The 20,026-nt window shown below is 42.1% G+C and overlaps 1 protein-coding gene across 5 annotated transcripts in view; it reads right to left on the reverse strand.

The window, feature by feature from the left end:
* Nucleotides 1-548: 548 nt before the first annotated feature.
* The window catches only part of LOC139647187 (bromodomain adjacent to zinc finger domain protein 2B-like), a 59,525-nt gene continuing 40,047 nt past the window's right edge, over nucleotides 549-20,026 (reverse strand). Inside the window, exons 10-38 of one of the 5 annotated variants that reach the window (XM_071523045.1) lie at nucleotides 19,634-19,930; nucleotides 18,653-18,713; nucleotides 17,176-17,284; nucleotides 16,951-17,052; nucleotides 16,128-16,338; nucleotides 14,981-15,073; nucleotides 14,837-14,898; nucleotides 14,388-14,453; nucleotides 13,381-13,446; nucleotides 12,844-12,888; nucleotides 12,521-12,547; nucleotides 11,359-11,424; nucleotides 10,973-11,113; nucleotides 9,901-10,155; nucleotides 8,721-8,944; nucleotides 8,082-8,156; nucleotides 7,515-7,749; nucleotides 7,342-7,404; nucleotides 7,100-7,244; nucleotides 6,238-6,944; nucleotides 5,718-6,000; nucleotides 5,361-5,516; nucleotides 4,921-5,081; nucleotides 4,529-4,734; nucleotides 3,808-3,943; nucleotides 3,399-3,545; nucleotides 2,818-3,149; nucleotides 2,081-2,224; nucleotides 549-1,929 (exon numbers count right to left, since the gene is read on the reverse strand). In XM_071523045.1, the coding sequence (XP_071379146.1) occupies nucleotides 1,782-1,929; nucleotides 2,081-2,224; nucleotides 2,818-3,149; nucleotides 3,399-3,545; nucleotides 3,808-3,943; nucleotides 4,529-4,734; nucleotides 4,921-5,081; nucleotides 5,361-5,516; nucleotides 5,718-6,000; nucleotides 6,238-6,944; nucleotides 7,100-7,244; nucleotides 7,342-7,404; nucleotides 7,515-7,749; nucleotides 8,082-8,156; nucleotides 8,721-8,944; nucleotides 9,901-10,155; nucleotides 10,973-11,113; nucleotides 11,359-11,424; nucleotides 12,521-12,547; nucleotides 12,844-12,888; nucleotides 13,381-13,446; nucleotides 14,388-14,453; nucleotides 14,837-14,898; nucleotides 14,981-15,073; nucleotides 16,128-16,338; nucleotides 16,951-17,052; nucleotides 17,176-17,284; nucleotides 18,653-18,713; nucleotides 19,634-19,930 (4,763 nt within the window). In that variant the 3' untranslated portion in view covers nucleotides 549-1,781. Of the gene's footprint in view, nucleotides 1,930-2,080; nucleotides 2,225-2,817; nucleotides 3,150-3,398; nucleotides 3,546-3,807; nucleotides 3,944-4,423; nucleotides 4,735-4,920; nucleotides 5,082-5,360; nucleotides 5,517-5,717; nucleotides 6,001-6,237; nucleotides 6,945-7,099; nucleotides 7,245-7,341; nucleotides 7,405-7,514; nucleotides 7,750-8,081; nucleotides 8,157-8,720; nucleotides 8,945-9,900; nucleotides 10,156-10,972; nucleotides 11,114-11,358; nucleotides 11,425-12,520; nucleotides 12,548-12,843; nucleotides 12,889-13,380; nucleotides 13,447-14,387; nucleotides 14,454-14,836; nucleotides 14,899-14,980; nucleotides 15,074-16,127; nucleotides 16,339-16,950; nucleotides 17,053-17,175; nucleotides 17,285-18,652; nucleotides 18,714-19,633; nucleotides 19,931-20,026 lie in introns of all 5 variants that reach the window. The other 4 variants (XM_071523042.1, XM_071523044.1, XM_071523043.1 and 1 more) reach the window with 4 other exon arrangements.

The raw sequence follows: 20,026 nt of genomic DNA on the forward strand, positions 1-20,026 counted from the left end.
AGCTTCTTGCGTCCAAAATCCACAGAATAAAATCAAATAAATACTATTTTTGAACTGTTATCTTTTATCTGTTATCTATTTAATCTATATCAATTATCAACCATTGTTTCAAATTTAAACTATGCCCATACTCCAAATCAAAATCCGTTTCTTTTTTCCTTCAAACATGAGCCATGACCTTTGCATATTATATTTGCATATTAAGCATTATTGATCAAACTTCCCATTTAGGCTCAAAACCTTACAGAACTTAAAAAAATAAAGAAAAAAAATAAAGTCTAAACTGCCCCCTCCTACAATAGTAAAGCAGAACATAACCATTACATTTTCAAACTTCCCTGTTGGTAATGGCATCACATTGAGAAGTCCCAGGACAAACTGCAGCCCTCAAGCCAACCAAATGCCTCATATTATGGGTATCAGTGCTTTTATCTATATTTCATTTCAGGCTGGATATTGCAGACTACATATACATTTCTGGATGCATTCCAGAAAACATCAATCACCTTAAAACGGGGGAGAGAGTGAGGGCTAAATGCTGCCATTTTGAAAAAACATGTTTTATTACATCCGTGCCACACACCCACTAGTTAAAAATAATGCTCCTACAAAAGTTGCTACCCATTTCACAATATTAATAAATAACTTCAAGTACTCTGACTTGGATTTAACAAAATTGCTTGATATGCCACCAGTGGACCATGACACACACACACACACACACACACACACACACACACACACACACACAGCAAGGTTTAGTGCCTGTCCTTAGGATCTCTGGCAAGGCTCTGGCTGAAGGAAATGCTCGCAGATGAAACAAACTGTGCATCACACCACTTCAATACAAAGCTCTGAAGACTTTAACATTTCATATAAGGGTTTCCTACAGTATATTGTGCAGTATAGACATACAGTACACACACAGAAAACAGTAAAAAAAAAAAAAGAAATATTGAAATGACATCCTCCACACACTTTTCAGAGGGCAGGCACTACCAATACTGAGGAGACCACAGTGTTTTGAATGGATATACAGTACAGGCAATGTGTATGTATCAATTTAAGACAGATATGAAATGCTACAATCGTTCTAAGGCATAAACGATATCTGTAACAAGACTGTACTGTATGTACACATTATACATATTAGAAATAAGACTTGCAAATATGAACATAAACGAATAGTATATACATATGTGTCAATGAAGCCTCCCTGTATATTACAAGTAAGCGATAACAAACATACATGTACTCACAATGTGATGCAGATTAACAGTATTACTGTGAGTCTACTGGCACCCTAGAGTCACAGCTCTGTAAACAATTCTTTTTTTTATTGGCTTGTTTAATGGTTGATAAAACATTCTTTAGATTTTTTTTTTAAAGCAGTTTTGCCATTCCCTCCTTTTTCTTAGAAAACAAAGACTGAACCATTACAACATAAATACTCGACAAAATAAATACATTCACTATTAAAAAAGTAAAAGACTTATATACAGTGGAAATCTTCAATTCCAAGTTACGACATTGACGTTATGGAGTCAGTGCATTTGAATACAGGTAATGGTATTGCACTTTAAGACACTCATCCACTGTTGGATGGACCAGTTACAGTAGGTGCATTTCTGCACTTACACTGAACATCAGTGGCATGAATATCTAGAATTACAATTGTGTATGCATTTAGTGTCACTGGTGAAAAGAGGGCCTTCAACACTGGAAATGGAGTTTGATGTGAAGACAAAAGGTAAAAAGAAGTCCAAGCTCATTTAACATATTTATTTCAACAGTTCAGTCCATCGTTTCTCAAAGAATCTCCTCATGCTGTGGCCCGCTCGACCAATTGCAGAATCATCTTCATTAAATTTTTCACAGTTGTCGAAAACCAGGTTCACGTCAATGATGAACGTCTCAAAATGTAGGTATCTGTAATCATTAGAAATTGCTTTCAGTTCTGACACACATATGACACACATTATTCTGGAAAACTGTCTACACCAGTAAACATAAAAACAATTCAATGTGAACTACATATGTCTTTTTGTATCACTTGCACTTAAATTAAAAAGGGACATACTGGTTGTTGGTGAGCTTTTCTCTGATGGTAGAGAAGTCCATGGGCCTCTTGATGACCTTCTTGTAGCCGGGGACAGCTTTGTGGTTGACCGGAGTGAGGAAGGGCCAGGCGTCCTGATGGGCCTCCAGCTCAGCCAGCAGCACTCTGGAGACAACAAGCAGTAAACAAAGATTAACCCTCTGCACTGCAAGAAATGCCCATCTTAGTAAGTAATTTAGTCTGGTATTGACTCTTGTTTTCCTTAAAACAAAAGAAATAACACCAATAGGGTGAAATAATATCACTTCTTTCCTCATGCAGTTTCACCTGTTTTAAGAACTTACTTCTTTTACTTCTGTTTTAAGATCCTTCCACTAGGATCAAGATAATACCATTTGATTCAAGAAAATTATTTAATTTCCTTTGAAAACAATTGAAATTATGTCACCCCACTGGCAGATTTTTTCACTTCTTACAAGAAAACTACAATTTAAAGACTCAATACTAGACTAAATGACATGGTAAGATGGATATTTTTTTGCAGTGTGGTAGATTAATGACTGCATAAGAATGCTGCTATGCTTCTAAAAAATAATGCTGGCAAACCTCTGGGATAATGATTACACTCATGTAGTTATTCTTGTTGTTATTCTTAGACCCATCCCATCCCTTTACCCTAACAACTAGAAGGGATAAAGTAAATGTTAGTAGGAGGTAGATCCTATGTGAGTGTCGTCTGAGAGGGCTGTCGAGCATACCGGCACATCGCCAGGTCACTGGTGCTGTGTTCTTTGGCCGTTTTGGCTTTCTTTACACAGGAGACAGGGCTGTCGTGCTTGGCCTGGTTTCTGGGTGGGCTCTCCTCTCCTCTCCTCTTTTTGGGCTCCTTGGTACCTTTCTTTGGCATGCAGCAGCTGCTGCTGCTGCTGCTGCTGCTGCTGCTGCTGGTGGTACTGGGACTGGCAGCCTCGTCCTCACAGAAGTCTCCTACCACAGACAGCTTCCGACTCCGTTTTACTTCACTGCCTCTCTTCCCTCCTCCAGCTGTTCGGCTCTGTTGCTTCCTACTCCGGGGGGATTGACCACTCGCCTGAATGACAGGAGATACACAAAGCGGTACTGTACAGTCACACAGGACCAAACTTGTCATATTCAATTGAATGAATTGGACGTTCTGTGTTATAATTTGACAATTAAATACGGGAGACCCCTTAGATGTAGCTAACAGTGGACTGTAGGCTGTTTAGAGAAGACAGTGTTAAATGACAAACACAAATAAAAGGGTCTCAGCTCCGCAATTCATCAGTGAGGCCATGCCAACCAAACAACAAAGGTGTACCTTTGCTATACAGGCAGGACAAAACCAGTCACCCTCAGGTATTGTAGTGATCTTGGGTTTATGGCAGTAAGTGTGGCAGCCTTTGTCACAGCCATCACAAAGTAACAGCAGTTCCTCATTATCCCCCTTTCGACATAGCTGGCAGTACTGGAAACACACCAAAATATAGTTTAAAATTTAGTGCTCTCTGACAATACACCGCCACAGTCTAGTGTTCATACAGTAGTTCCTAAGAAGTGGTGTGAGCTGTCACGAATTCTGAAAGCATGCTTTGAAGTTCTTACTATACTCCAGTGGGGCTTTTTCACAGTGTGTCACAAATTGGTCTAAATTTGTGCATGACAAAACTGTTTAAGATGTAAACAATTCCTAGATCATGCTGTGGAAAGAGAATTCGGGGGAAACTAACCACTTTCATGATGGATCGTTCCCAGGCGATGGATTTTTGCAGTTGCTGAATGCAGAGTGACAGCTGAGCTGCGCTGCGGACTTCACCGAGCGCTTTCCGCCACAACCTCATCCCCGGAGCCAACTCCTCCTCACCGCTTTGAGGGCACAGAAAACAGGAACACAGTCAGCATAATTTTACAGTGGGTCACATTGTCACATAGAATGATAACACCCAACATCGACCAACATCCAACAGGAGTGCACAAAAAGCAAAAAAAAGTGCAAGAGTGTTTAGTTTTGAGCCGCTAGGGTTAAAGATATATAGCTTCCACGGAGCTGCTGACATCCCATGCCTCGCAATGTGGAGTTCATTCTGGAGCATGTGAATAAGTTGCTGCATTTAGAAGAAGAGGTCATATAGAGGATAGTCAGTCTCTTTTACCAGTATGATGCACCATGCAGAGTTACAGACCACTTGTAATACAGACACAAACACCTCAGTGTACGATCAGAAGGCACCATGAGCACACAGTGAGAGGGGCAGGACAACAAGAAGAGGGTCCGTTGAAGAGGCCCTCAGTGAAGCAGAAGAAGCAAGGTGCGCAATCTTTAGAATGAGTCTGGGATGAACCTACCCTTCACCATCACCACTACTGGATGGTGCGGGAGCAGGTACAGTGACTGTACCCACATTATCCAGTCTGATCTGAATGGTGGTACTTAAGGGGCTCTTCAGGTACCTTCGCTCGATGTTCCTCTCCAACTCTGCCAGCCTGGTGACAGCTATATCTAGGGGATTGTTGAGGCGCCGCACCACGCTGCCAGGCAGTTCCTCCTGGCTGGCCTCCCTCTCTCCCTTCCTCTCCGGAGCCAGGGAAGAGAAGGGCTTGTGCTCATAATACACCAGGTCCTCCCTCTCTGACTGGGGCTCAGGGTGCATCCAGCCCTGGGACAGAGAGATACATCAGTGAAATGTGGCCAACAAAGCACACTATTTGATGACACAGTAATTCATATCCATACAGTCTGATGACAATGTACGGTAAATTCATTAAATGAATATGGAAAAATCAGACGTTCATCTGTATGAGCTAGAACTACATGAAAGAGCAAGAGACTTGTGTGCCTGTACCTTGACCTGCAGGCTGGCAGAGGTGACTTTCCTCTCCAGATCCTCCACCTGCTGCAGCAGGCTGATGTCCACCTCCATGGCCTGCTCCTCAACACACCAGCTCTCTAACGTCTCCTCACTCACCTGCTGCTCCTCTAGCTCTGCCATGTCAATCACTGCCACTACACATACATGCAAACATCATGTCAAGAACATTTTGCTCAAAACATCTCAATTCTCATTAATCTCAAATATCAAAAGCATTCCTTCAAGCATGTAAATTTTAACATTTTATGTAATTTATGTAAACCATTTATTTTACATGTCACAATCAGGCCATCACAAAAGGTCAAAAACAGAGGCACACTTGTGTTTACTTGTCCATCGCTGCATGTCTAGACAACCTTAGCTGAATCTTAAAGATCTAAATCTTAAAAAGAGCAGAGGAAAAGTGGACCCACCATCTTTGCTCTTGGCACAGGACTGGCCCATATACTCCAGATGCTTTTGGATCTGTTTCTGCAGGGCCTTCTCTCTGACGCCTCGGCTGTGGAGGGCCTTGACCAGAGTATGCAGTTCCACCATGTCTGACACTCTCCACCAGCCATGCAGCATCTCTGCACACACACACACACACACACACACACACATTTAAAAACATTTATCACGCTCCATTATTCAATGGTATTCCATTGTAGCAACATAGGGAAGTTGTATAATTACAGCCTTCACAACATGTACTCCAGTGTTGTCTGGGCACTGAATATCTTTAGTCCAGCATATTTCCCTTGTGTGTGCTGGCAGGTTGCCATGCTTACCCTCGGGGATGGGCTGAGGACTAGGGTGGTCCTGGTTCTTGGCCACCTCCACAGCAGGGAATAGGGCACCGGGGGGCTTGTCACCAGGGGGCTCTGGGGTCTCACTCTTGCTGATCAAGTTGCTATTCATCAGGAAGGGGTTGCTGTTCCCGTTCGCATTACCCTCAGCATGCTGGTAGGCCAGAGCCAGCATGGGGGGTAGAGAAGTGCCAGGGAAGGGCAGGTTGGGGCTGGCCCAGCCACAGAATGGCAGCCCCATTTGATGAACACCAGACTTCACTTGCTGAGAGGAAGGATACACAACACTGTGAACTATGTCCAGACAGAATTTCTTTCCACTGACACATAATGCAATAGCTGCGACAAAGTGAAAACTCTTCCATTTGTCATGTGTTTATCATATGGCAAAAAATGGTAATGTAATTAGGTCTAATGCTTGCAATGCAGGTCAGTGTTTTTAAATAGCACAGCATAATCCTGTGTGATGGCGACTGAGATGGAGATAGCGTTATCCACCAACCTGAAGTACGGACAATTGCAGGTTATTGATCCCAGTGGGATTGCTGGAGCTGGCTGTGGATAGGAGATTAGGGGAGAGGGAGGAGGGGGACTTGGGCCTGATGGACTGTGGAGAGGAGGAGGAGGCCGGAGGGGTGGAACCAGAGGTGACAGAGGACTCGTCACAAGGAGAGCGAGGCAGCAGGCTAAACCACTGGCCGCTCTTTTCCGTTAGCACCTTGGAGAGCTGGTCGTTATGGAGGGTCGACTGTGGGCTGCAGGTCATCCAGGGGCTGCTGCTGAGGTAGGGGGCGCTGAGTAGAGACGGCACTGAAGCATCCGTTTTAGCCGCTGGTCCCAGCTGAGAGGAGGCAGGCGAGGGGCTGCAGGATAGTCTTGTCTGAGAGCTGGGGTAGGAGGGATACAATGCGGTGGTGGGGACTTTGGTAGGACAACTGTTAGGACTGTTGTGAGAATTGTTGTCTGAGTCTGGGGACATCTTGGCTACTTCAAGGAGTTTGCTGAGCTTGGAAAAGGAGCCAGGTTTCTGGAGGAAAAGGTTGAGGGTGTCTTTGCCCTGCTGGCTCTCTGGTGTGGCTGTATCTCGGTCCGTGCTCTGCGCTGGGCTGGAGACCACTGGCTTCTCCTCTTCCTCCAGCTGCTCCTCTTTCACCTCCATCACCTGAGTAGTCTTCTGTCTTTTCCTGTCCTTCTCCAGCTCCTCGGAACCTGAGAGACACAACAATTAACATCAGCTCAGCCACAGTACACAAAAACATATCCTAACTCAGCTCATTTTCACCCTGCACATGCTGAACAAGGGAGAAGAGTGAATGAAAACTGAACTTTCAGTTGTGCTGCGAAAAGTAAGTTTGGGCTCACACCTTCGCCACTCTCCATGCCTTCAACAAAGATGCCACCGCACTGCGGCAGCACCCAGTAGCGCCTCTTGTAGCGGTCCTGGCCGAACACCATGGAGCGCAGTGTGTGGGATGACTCAAACAGCTTCCGTCTAATCTGACTTTGTTGCTGGAGAGACAGAAAGTACATGAACTCCAGCTATGGTGCCTCACATTCATTGATGAGCTGACCCTGAAAAGAATTCTGTCTTATTAGGTTTAATTACCTTGTATGATTTCTCTATCTGTTTCTCCAGCTCCTCCACACTGGCTGCATGGTCGCTGTCATCCTGGATGAAAAGATCTCATTAGTGTGAGGCCAGTGGTCAGGCTGACATTTACTATAAACAAACACTGATGTAGTCAGTGGCTTCAGTAAAGACATCTCACTCTCACTAACCTCCTCCTCACAGATCTCTACTTTTTTCCCTTTCTTTCCCGCTCCTTCCTCCTCCTCTTCATCTTCATCATCCCCCTGGTCCTCGCTGTCCTCGTCTTCGTCCTCCTCCTCCTCACTGTCCCCTTCTTTCCTCTTGCGTTTGCGTCCAGCAGTAGGGGTGCCGAGGGTTTGGCTGTCCTCTCCACCCATACTGCTGTCTCTCTTCCCTGTCTTCTTGGCATGGATACTCCTTTGTCTTGGAAGACAACAATGGACAGGAGGAGAAATGGGAGTCATCTCTTACAGTACAGTATACTTTTAAGGATGTTCAATTCTGGATCAGATTCTGTTTTAAATTTCTAATTCCATTACAAACTAACTAAACATTAAAAACTAATCTACAGAAACGACTATTTATGGTTCTTTAATTTAATGGAGGAAACCTGATTGGTTAAGCCAAAATTTGCTTTGAAATGTCTGATCGTGTTGATTTTTCACTGCACATCAGCATCTCGTTCACTACCACAGGTTTGTTTATGTGTATCCACAGCACCTATAAGCGCTTCTTTAGATGATGCATATACTCACTTGCGAAGTTTGCCCTCGACAACCCATTTGTCCTTCCTTAGGTTGGTCATATGATCTATGTTTTTGTCGATCTCGCTGCAAAGGAATGGTTGAATTAAATATAGTCAAAATAGTTGAAAAATGCAGGAATAATGAAATAGATGTTTCTGTGACCTTTATGTATAAGAAGAAGAGCATGAGACATTTGCACCACACTGCAAGGTGCAGCAGATGTGTTTCAAAGCGTTAGTGGTACTCATGAAAAATTGATGACATGTAGTTTGATGCAACACAGTGAAATTGTCCATCAGAACAGAACTTGTCCTATTCCTTTTGGTACTTGTGTTAGTGCATTAAAAATTTAAGCCCCAATGAATAAAACAAGACAGTGCTGTCCACTCTAAACCACAAAGATGAACTTGCTTGAATCAGACAGATAAGGAACACTTGTTTATACAGTGCACTGAATAATATTCACAGGTCAGCAATGATTTATCTAACACAAGGCTAATGAAATTGACCAAAGCCTCTTATTGCTCAGGATTTATTTGAGTGGCACTAGGAACCAAGTCTAGCTTAGCTTGTTTGTTTTGCCAAGAGGGCAAAATCAAACATGACATGAGTATTAGAAAGAGGCAGAACCAAGCACATGCCCCTTACCTGACCACAGCCTTACTGCAGCAGAGCTCGTTGACCAGGAAGGCTAGCATGGAGGCCTTCTGGGAGGGGCTGTGGGCCTGGAAGGCCTTTGTCTTAAGGCTGAGGGCCAGCTGAGTCAGCTCTGTCTGCTCACAGTGAGCCTCCATGTAGATCTGCAGGATCTCAGACACATTGTCTCGGTTGATCCCCACATTAGTCAGGTGGTCCCCCAAGGCAGTCTTAGTCTGAGAAATACAATATTTCAAGAAAGAGTTATCATACAAATACAAATGCATTGTATTTTTTAGTAACCGGTTTTTAACCAAACTTCCTTTTTGCATGTATGCTATAACCACAGAGCAGAAGTGACAGGCATCACAACATAAAACATGAGTGACAGTAACAGCAGGAGTGGGGTGGAACGCTGTCTTTTCAGGGAAGAATCTCTTCCTAAATGTTGTACAGTACACGGCTCCATAATAAGAGGCTGTCAGCTGGGTTCCTTGAAGAGAATAATGGAAAGTCACATAAAGGCGTGACTAAGCCCTACAGAATAGCATGGAGAAATGGCTTTGGGGATGAATTAAAATTTCTGGTTTAAACTGTAGACGTGTATTAAGAGCTCTAAACACTGATACCCTCCAAAACAGATAAGCCTCTTCATTTAGCTGCACAGAGCCAGAGTATTGATAACAACCTACTTGTGTGTTCTGATTGGAGAGCTGGGGTCAGACAGCACACTGCGTGTACTTTACAATTCACTGGTACCCTCCTTGCACAGTAAAAAATTGCAGCTGTGCTTATGTCGTTATAATGGTATATAATTATAATTGTTATAATTGTTGACATCCTCCTTCAAGCATTTCTCCTGCATCTACTGTATCCTCCATTAGTATTGCTGTCAATTCTTTCTTTAATATTTTACAGCACAACAAAATTAGTAGGCTATATTGTAACACAAAATCCTTGTGTCTCTCAAGCAGCTAGTTTCTACACCTTTGTAACTTCTGGCAGCTAAAAAGACAGCAAAACCTGACTTCTCCAAACACTTCCTTAAGCAAGCATGCAGTGAAAAGTGACATTTGTACAATAGCTACATCTGAATGAAAGAATATTTTAGGCATATGGAAGCAGGTGTGTGCATGCATTTTTTGTGTGTGTGAATTGCTTAAAATGTCCATATCACTGCAATGACTCTGACCTTGTGTCCTGGAGGTAGACCAGGATCACACACAGCTGCGGAGAGCATGCGCACCAGCAGGTCCTGCACCTGGCCCATACTGTCCCCGATGTTGAGCAACCCTTCTTGCAGTTCGCTTAGGTTGGGAACGTTGGCACTTACGTCGAATCCCAGCACCTTGCCAAAGCTGCGCAGGAACTGCAGTAACATCAGGCAGTCGGAGAAGGTGCTTCCTGGTAAGACCAGGCCAGGGATATGAGACAACTCTGGAAGGGGCTGGAAAGAAACCGGATTTAACAAGTTAAATATAGGCCTAGCTACAATTTTAGATTTATCATCTATCATTAATTTGCACCTTTTGCCTGAATTCCAACGAAGAAATAGATGGCAAAGACAGATTGTAATACAGCCCTTATTACATTTTATAATACTTTTGGGTGTGAGGCTTACAGGGAGATATGGGAAAGAATGTCTCACAGGTTATAAATAAACAGATCAGGTTTCTCAAGGGATTCAATATATAGTTTCTTACAATAGAGGTGCTGGTTGTTTCAGACCAGTCCATCTCTTAAATCACATTAAAGTTGATCCAATCATGTGACCTATAATAGTGGCTGTAGATCAGGCTTCCTCTTCTTAGAAATGTAATGAGTACAGGCCCAGAACTCTCTCTGATAAGACACTCTGAGAAAGTATCTGGTCAGTAATGCTTTGGTTGTGCTATGACATCAGTAGCCACTTGATGGCAGTCTTCTGACCTATACCTGCTTTCCTTTTAATCAATTCAAGATGCTTTCGGTGATATTAAGCATATGTTTTGGTAGAGCTGATACTGAAACAATGAAATCATAGATTTGTCAAAAGCAATTGTAATCTTCATACACAGTCCTTTTATTATTGCAAAATGTCACAATAAGACAAAAATCCCTATTCTTCAAGCACATGTGAATTGTCGTTTGAGTTCCAAGTGATGATAGTCGAAAAACCATGCTTCCTGCACACATCTACTATACAGATGGAGACTTCAGCTGTCCATGATGACATACATGTACTCTCATTTTCATCTCCCAAAATCCCCACAGCATGTGAATACCTTATGATCTGCTAAGCACATGTCTTCATTTGGCTTCTTCAGCTCCTTGGCAATTTCCAGTTCCAGCCTTCTAAGCTCCAATTTCCTCTCCTTATTTAACCGTTTCTCATCCTTCTTCTCTTGCTTCAGCCGTTCTTTCTCCTACAGCCAAGTTAAAGACATGTTAACAGTGTGGGCTATCTGCACCCCTGCAGACTATTGTGTTAAGGATTACATCTTTTTTGGTCAAGTAAATTGCTCCACTTTGCTTAAACTGAGAATAGCTGCTTAGGGGGGCAATTCTGAGTTTTATTCACACTTCATATAGTTTAAAAAAGGGTTAATGGAGGATAGGAGGAAGCAATGACCAGTTCTAAGGAGACGTGTGCGAGTCAGGAATTACACACCTCTGCCTTCTTACGGGCCTCCATAGCCTTCATCAGCATCATGTGCTGCCTGCGTCGCTCCCTCTCCTGGCAGAGCACAGAAACACAGTTACAGACTGTTTGAAAAGAGAGTCACAGATGTAACACGCAGTAGGAACTGCTCACTATGACATGCACAGTACAGACAGAAACATAGATCACAATTTATCACACTTACTACACAACCAAAATGGTCAACATTGTACTGTGGTTAAAGTGTAAAGACAATACAATATAATTAAACCAAATGCAAAACAATGACAACTGAAAAGCAAAATGACAAAGCATAACATATGAGGGCAGTGCCATATACACAAAGCTCAAAGTTAGAATAAGCCTTTAATTAATCTGAGCAAGTTGGCAATAAGCACACTGAAAGCTGGTACAGGCCGAGAATTTTAGAACTATTAGCAACAGATATTGTAAGGTGTGACAGAGATAAGTAAAAGCTGATTTGTAATCAACTGATGAACAGCCGCTTGTGAAATTATCACAACTTACTGGAGATGAATTTTAAATGATTGTATTTATAATAAGCCTACTTTATTTAATGTGGAAACTAAACTATGGAGTTCAACAATGCTATGATTGCCTCTCTTTTCATAAACTCAATGGGAGAAATTACAGCATTGTACTATCATGATAAAGCTTTAAATCTCAAATTAGGAAAAGGAACAAATAACAAAAATATGAATTAGGTGTCCCTTAACATAGTAATGTAAATTATTGACAAGAATACAAATTGTATATTGTTTTGTTTTTTTCAGACTGTAAAATGGATACGTAAAATTGGCTCACATACTGTACAGCAAATGGATTTTGAGCACCTAAATTCAATCAATCCAAAACAAAAACAATGCAATGGATGGTTGGTGTTCTTTTGGGCTATGAGAGTACAATACATCCTGTAATGATTTCTGTGGAGTCAAGGCATTTTTGATCGTCTTGGGCAGATAATGGATGTGTTTTCTCTAAGAGACAAATAGCGCAGACATATGCAATGCACTGTTCTGGAAAAGCCATGCAGAAGAATGTAGTATGACTGCAGCCAACGCTACACTTTATGCATTGCTATGATGGCAACCATTTATCACAACGAGTTCACAATACGGTGTTAGATGTACAGAAACAAACATACCCATACCATATCTAGTCTATGTCTCTCCAACTCCTGGTAGAAAGAGTTGGGAAAGTATTATGAAATAGAAAATCACACATAAAAACCATGTTTGCAAGAACCTGCCAACCTAAACCACGGCTAATACATATAGTAAGCCTTCAGAAACAAAATACCCCCCCAGGAAACCCAGAGGATAATTTGACAGGTCATTTGACGGGAATAATGAAGTAGTTATTTGATTAGGCTACAACAAGTTACGATTGTTAGAGCCCATCTCCAAGAAATTAAAGTTAAACAGAGGGTGAGCATAGCTTTAGCGCCGGGTAGTCAAGGACAGGAATACCTACTTGGTGCTTAAATACAACAGCTTGCTGTCTTCGCATCTCCTTCTCCTTTAGGAAAAAGATTAATTCAATTAGAAACCAAAACATCTTCACATTTCATCTAAAAAAAGCTGACACAAACCTCTTTTTATTCAACAACAGACTGCCAAAATCCAACTATTCTGATTGACAGGCGTATAGTGTGGGCAGGATTTGAGCTAATGTGAAAATGGAAATGCCCTCATCATTTTATAGATACACGTAGAATGTAGGAGGAAGATGCACCCTCTTTTATGACACTGATTAACATGGAAAAGGTCTGCTCTGGGTGCCAGGGAAATTCTCCTTAGTACTGAGAATCGGTACTCTGCAGCATTACATTACATTCAACTAAATGAGGCAATGAGGAGCAAAGAGGAGGTTCAGAGTCAGGGGCACATGGGACATTCATGGTAGTTGACTGAGAATGAGGAGTGGGCTTTCTTATGTTAGGTACAGCATGACTGGAGGCAACAGAGGCCACAACAATCACAGTTAGTTCTTGAAGCACATCTAACTAACCTTGTTTCGTTTCTCAGCCTCCAATATTTTGGCATTGGCTGCTTCTTCTTTCTTTTTCCTTTTCGCCTGTGCATGCAAAACAGGTCTTCAGGTCATGCAACAGAAGTACTTGACAGATTTTACATAACATACACCTCATCATTTAAAACTTGGGCAAGCTTTACAGACATATCTACTAGCCTTTCATGCAAAAGCTTGGAATGAATAAATATCTAATTGTGGCAACAATGTCTGTTTGATTAATTCAAATCACTTGAGATCATTTTCTTAATTAAAATCCACAAGTGAAAAGGATCTGGATTTTACACCCATAAATTTAATAAAGTGGTGTTTGTATCAAAAATGATTAATCATAACTGTACTTTCTGTTATAGATAAGTTTGGCATTTGTCTGGTAGACTGCTGTTGTTCGAAAGATAGTTGATGCTGTATAATGGCAAATATTCCACAGAAAGCTAAATAGAGCCAGTGGCATACTGGTAATGTCAAACATAACATATTGCAATCTTGAGCAATGAGATAATTATTTCCTCCCATTAACACTAAAAAGACAAAATGGCTGTAGTTCTTATGAAATACCAGCAGGCAGTCAGAATAAATTAAGCAAAATTTCTATCAGTAATTATAGCCCCAGTGAAATCCTGTTAAGAGCCTCTTGCCAAGCGTGTCAACTGAAATTTGATTTATAAAAGCTAAAATACTTCAGAGCTTCTATTAGTGAGGGAATAGAAAATAGCTATTTCACCTACCCATGGTAAACTCTGGGCCACCTCTGACTTAATGATAATATTCTGTGTTAAACTCCACCATGGTCTAAGGAGATTTTCATATTCAATGGCACTTTTGCAAAAAACCAATTAAGCATTAGTCACATGTAGTCACCAGACGTAACTAAAAGTGGAACCACATAATTTAGGAATAGCCTTTGGTTGGGTTTTTTGAAAAATCCTATCAACAGCAGAAAGGAAGTGTTTTAGAATGTTTCTGCAATAACTTTCAGGACCAACCTCGAGAATTTGCTGTGCACGGAGTTCTTTCTCCATACGAATTTGCTGAATGCGCTTGATCTTCTCCTGGTAAAAGGATGAGGGCAAGATCAAATGAATTAACTTTTAAGTCATGCATGTTATAGAGCGGAGAGTGGTGGCGTGTGTGTGTGTGTGTGTATGTATGTGTGTGTGTGTGTGTGTGGGGGGGGGGGGGGGGGGGGTGAAGAAGTACAGTGGTTCTATGCAGATGAGGAAGGTGCAGCATCTTGAAGGATAGCAACTTCCTTTTAGAATTTCAAAGCAATTGAATTGTGCTCAAAGCCTTTTCACCTTGGAGTGCACAAACCCTGAATATCATTGGTTTGTTGACACCATCATATTAAAAAAAACAAAACTATCACCTGACGCAGACAGGTGAGGAGCTCTTGACAGAACATGAAACAATGCACACAAAGAGAAACCCTTACTTGCTGTTTAAGAATCTTCATCTGCTCCTTCTTTTTCCGCCTCTCCTCAGCAGCCATTATTGCTGGAAGACACAAACAAATTAGGCTTGTGCACAGTATATGATCTGGAGTAACAGCACGCCTGACTAGATACCAGCTGTTTACCTTGTTGCCTCCTTGCTTCCTTGGCTGCTTGCGCCATGGCCTGCTTCTCAAGTTTTCTCATCATTTTGATCTGAGCTGCCTGTCGAGCTATTTCTGCAACAAGATGAAAAGTGTTGTAGAAACCACTGACCTATTCAGTTAAAGACTTAAAGGAAAAATCCATCTCCATACTCTTTTTTTTTTATTTTTATGCTTTATTAGATACAGCGTGAGAGATAGACAGGAAGTTATGGGAGAGAGAGAGGGGAGGACATGCATCAAATGACCGTGGGCCGGATTCGCACCCGGGTCGCTGCGGGAAGGACTGAGCCTTATATGGTACGCGCTCTACTCGGTGAGCCACCGGGGTGCCAACTCAAATCCTCGGATACGCTTACATTATTCATCATCAATCTATGATACTCAAAGCATTCAATGCATTATTATGTGATGAAGCCTTGCAACTTACATTTTTGATGTATCCACTTTGGTTCAACTTGCCTTGTCTACTTGTACTTCAGTTAGTGATTTCCTACATTTCCCAAAATGCCTGTCGACAACCCCCAGAGAACGGTCCTGAACTTTTTGAATCCAGCTATTGGTTTTACGTGTAGGTGGAGAGAGCAATAGCTACAGTGAACATGATACCAATAGCAAGAGGGTGAGTTTTTCCAGTTGAGAAAATGTGAGAGTCACGCTGCTTACTCAAAACACAACATGTCTTGTGGCTGCATTGTATTATGGACTATTGAGGCTGCTGTCAGTGGAGAAAATTGGTATCTCTGCCTCTTCTATGATGGATTTCTCCCTGTATGATTGTTGATCGTCAGCGCAAAATGGTGAGTCTAGAAAGAAGCCCTTGCTCTTTGAATCAGGGGCTGACACTAAAATCTGACGTTTACCATTGATGTTTTATATAGTTAAAAATTGCTCAGCTATTAAACGTCACTGTATCAGTGCTGGAAATATCTCAACATGACATCACATCATCTGCAATTATCTAGCTATCCATGGGAATAAGAAAAATACACCACTAAACAACAAAGTTGACCCAGAAATGCAAGGTACATCACTAATAGAAGTTTTTTTTTTAACAGAGTTAAGTGTTTTAGGGTGGGTTTCCCCTTTAGCAGGTGCCTCAGACATATTTTCTAAAATGTGAACTGACCTTGAGCTTCCAGTTTACGTAAAAGCTTGGCATCATTGACATCTTGGAAGCTGGTTTCACCGACATTAGGAGGATGTCCCTTTCTCTGCCTGGCCCCAGCGCCATCACCGGTCTGCTGGTGCTCAGACTTGGAGCGACGGCTGCGCCTCCCATCCATCGCTATGATGCTGGGAACAATCTCCTCCTCAGTCAGCAAGAACCACTGTAAACCCTTGGTACATTGAAAGAGAAGGAATAAGGGTTAAAACCTGAAAATGTCCAGCATAGTATATGACTGGACTGCTTCTGGATTGATTGATTGATTGCTTGAATTTGTTGATTATCACATTTATAGGCATAACTACAATCTGCGATTTGAACCTCTCGTAGCTGTGCAGGGAAAATACAACAATAAATGCCCCAGAATGTAAATATGTTTTGTTTTTGTTTTTTTTACGTACACTGGCAGCTTATTTTCAGTGTTTCATTTGTTGCATTTAATTTCAGCTCAAGAACTTGGAAAAAAATGTAACAAAATGGTCTCTACTACATTGGATGCGTGGCTGTTGCTCTTAGCCCCACCACCCTCACCAACACAATGTTTTCAAAACATGCACAGCAGTGGGGCAATGCAATGTTAATCAGGGCACAATTTCATCAATCGCAGATTGTAGCTGTAAAGTGGAATAAATTACTAGACCCTGATGATGGATTGAAACTGAAACATATGTTGCACTCTTCCCTCTTTCTCCCAATTAGAAGACATATTTTTGCATAGTCTATGATTTTGAGCATGCTATTGAATCCTTTAACATGAATTATGGACAACCCTAGAAGCATTTACCTCTTGTCCTTCTCTGGCTTCATAGAAGTCACCAACTTTAATTTTTGTACTGAAGCTGAAGTTATCCCGCGAGATTTCAGTTATTCCATTTCTCAGTAAGTACTGTGGAGAAAACAAACAATTTTGCTATGAAAAACACATAATGCTATGATGATGCAGTATGTACAGTCATTCAAAGCTTTGAATCTACTTTCCGAAAAATAATATAACACACTGTGGATCTACCTTCATTACATCAGGATACTGGCGTAGCTTCTTCCCACATGGGGCATAGTAAGCTACCTCTCCTTGTAGACGACCGCCCACAGTCCTGATCCGGGTCTCTCTCTGCCACCTGAAGGACAGAGACGTTACAAAGCTGGTACAAAGATGGCACTACATACCTCATATGTAGGAAACTACTATAGCCACTCTCTTTTACAGTTGTATTCTGTATCATCATTAATTTATTTTTATCAGTAGAATGTTTCAAAAAAGGTGCACAGATTCCAATGGGGTATAAATAGTGTATGTCGGTGAGATGTGTGAACGATTTCTTCTAACTTCTACACAGTCTAACAATATTGTTGTAGTGTCAATATTCAGCCAGAAATATCCCCCTCTCATTCATAACTCCCAGCAAACAAGGAGGTGAACTATCTAAATGACCTCTTTATAGCTGTGTGCTGTGTAGTCACTGGCCTGGGTGCCCTCTGACTCTTTCAGTAATCACACTCTCCTAAATGGCCATGGGCCAAGAGGAGCAACCACACAGTTCCCATGAGCTCCGCTGGAGAGCAGCCATGGTTTATAGAAAAGACCTGTAGGGTCTTATCCTGGGCAGAGCAGGGGCTGATATACAGGCTTGTCGCCTCTCTTTCCCCTGTGAACCTTCTGATGAAAAACATCCCCAGAAGATGAAAGACGCTCTGATCCGAGGCTGCAGCATTTGTGGGGAGGGAGCTGCTAATGTTGCATGTCTGTGTTGAAGCTGGATGCTATTAACCCCTCATGTTTGAACTGCAGTGCCTCATTTCCTGCCCACTGTGGCCTGCTGGTCAAGCCTGGGTTTTGTAGGGCCCCTAAGAGTAAAGCAAGGATGTTTACTGTGGTCTACTCCTACGCTGTTGTTGAGGAGACATCACTGCACTGGAAACAGGATCTTAAGTGCCCTGGTTGCGGCCCACTGTCATGTGGATCCTTGGAAAGACTCTTACAATGTTTTTTTTTTGTTTTTTTTTTACTTTATTTGTCCAGGAAAAAATATCTGAGCATGCTTGCTCTTTTCCAGCAATTCCCTGCTTCACATTCACTTAGTTACACATTCACATTAGGAGCTGCCCCACCTACACTCTAGCAGTTGGGGGTTAAGTTCCTTGCACAAGAGCACATTGATGGTAGTTGTTGAGAGAGGTGTTACTCATTCACTTTGCCCTGTTGGTTGCTAGAAGTAAATTCATTGTTTATGGCATGTGCCAAATATGCTGATTTGACAATGGTTTGCCAAGGGACAACAGTGTGTCCTAGGTTGTTCCCCAAGGAAAGTTTGGCCACAGCTGACCTTTTAGGAAAGGTTGTCTGTCAGCTGTCAGTGAGTTGGTATTGTAGTAGCCAATTGCTGCAGTAGGGCAGCAAGGTGGTCACCAGCAATCTGAACACAATGTCAGACATTATCAAATCTTTGACATCACGTGTCTTTCAGAATGAAGTGTGTATATCTCACCCAAACTCAAGAGGCAATCCCAGCACTCGCTCATCCGTTACTCTCCTCCTCTTCCCTGATCCTAGGGAACAGGAGACATGACTTATTGTTTTTGGCAGCTCCAGTGTGACCTGAGCAAATGCACAAAACCTCCCATGTTTGCAGAGGTGCCCATTGCCCACAATAAGGAAGATCTTATTCATCAAGGGGTCTATATTATTAGAGAGGTAAAATTTCCTAAGAAAGAAGGCCCTCTTATACAATATCAATCTGGTGTAGGCAGCTGTTTTATATATAAAAATGCAAAGTTACAAATACAGTTATATTACTGATTTAAAAAACATGAAAATTCATCAAACATAAATCACTTCCTAAACAAACAATTAGCCAATGTTTCTTTAAGATTATCAATAACAATTCAAGGGAATATAGCTGTGACAGGATTGTTCTATTATTCCACAGCATAACTGAATGGAACAAAAACTGAAACCTTTCCCGTTAAGGCAAGAGCAAATCCAGCTCCATTAGTAATGTAATATGCTCCATGACTCAGCCAGTATCAGATTTATTAAGCATCTGCCTGGGTTAATAAAGCAAAGGCCTGCTGGAGATCATCAAAACAATGATGCAACCATTTTCTACCAGAAAGCTCATTTTGAACTGGAACTACTGAGAAATGTACACCAATGTTTTCATGCTGGAAAACTATGCGTCCTTTTTCCATGGATAGGCTGGATATTCTGACTAAGCACAAAGGGGGGAGGACATAAAAGCCTGGACTGCCAACAAAACAGAGTGGGAGAACAAGAAATGCCATGCTGACTTTGGGCATAATCCTGCTTTGATATCTGAGTGAATAAGACTTTCCTGAAGCCTGAACCCCACATTAATCATGTTACAACCTTTAAGTATCTTATTCCATTGTTGCTTTGTAACTCTAGATTTTAGGTTGTGGATTTCTTTGGCGTTTTAGAAAACAGAGAAGCATTACTGCTTTGTTACCTGGTGGTGTGGCAAGCGTGAAGGATGGGGATGGGGTGCTGTGGTTGGTCAAAGCCCCTGAGCTGGTCACTGCAGCGGGGGTGGCTGCGCTACTGGGCAGCCTAGAGGGCTTGACGACCTGCAGGTTGAGCAGGGAGCAGCTGGCTGAGAGGCTGGAGGAGGACTTGTGGGGAGCGAGGGAAGCTTTGCCAAGTTTTAGTGGAGTCCTCTCTGCATCAGTATCTGTCTCCGTCTCACCGCGCTCCTTCATATCATCCTCAGAGCCATCAGAGTCGCTCTCCAGATTACTCTCAGACTCTGCAGGGGATACCAGCGTGATAGAGAGAGAGAGAGAGAGAGAGAGAGAGAGAGAGAGAGAGAGAGATGATAAATCAACATATCCCAATTAACATT

The sequence above is a fragment of the Centroberyx affinis genome, unplaced genomic scaffold (genome assembly GCF_046629955.1).
Source record: "Centroberyx affinis isolate AG114_WGS23_722 - 3 ecotype Tasmania unplaced genomic scaffold, CSIRO-AGI_Caff_v1 ptg001058l_1, whole genome shotgun sequence".
NCBI classification, from domain to species: domain Eukaryota; kingdom Metazoa; phylum Chordata; class Actinopteri; order Beryciformes; family Berycidae; genus Centroberyx; species Centroberyx affinis.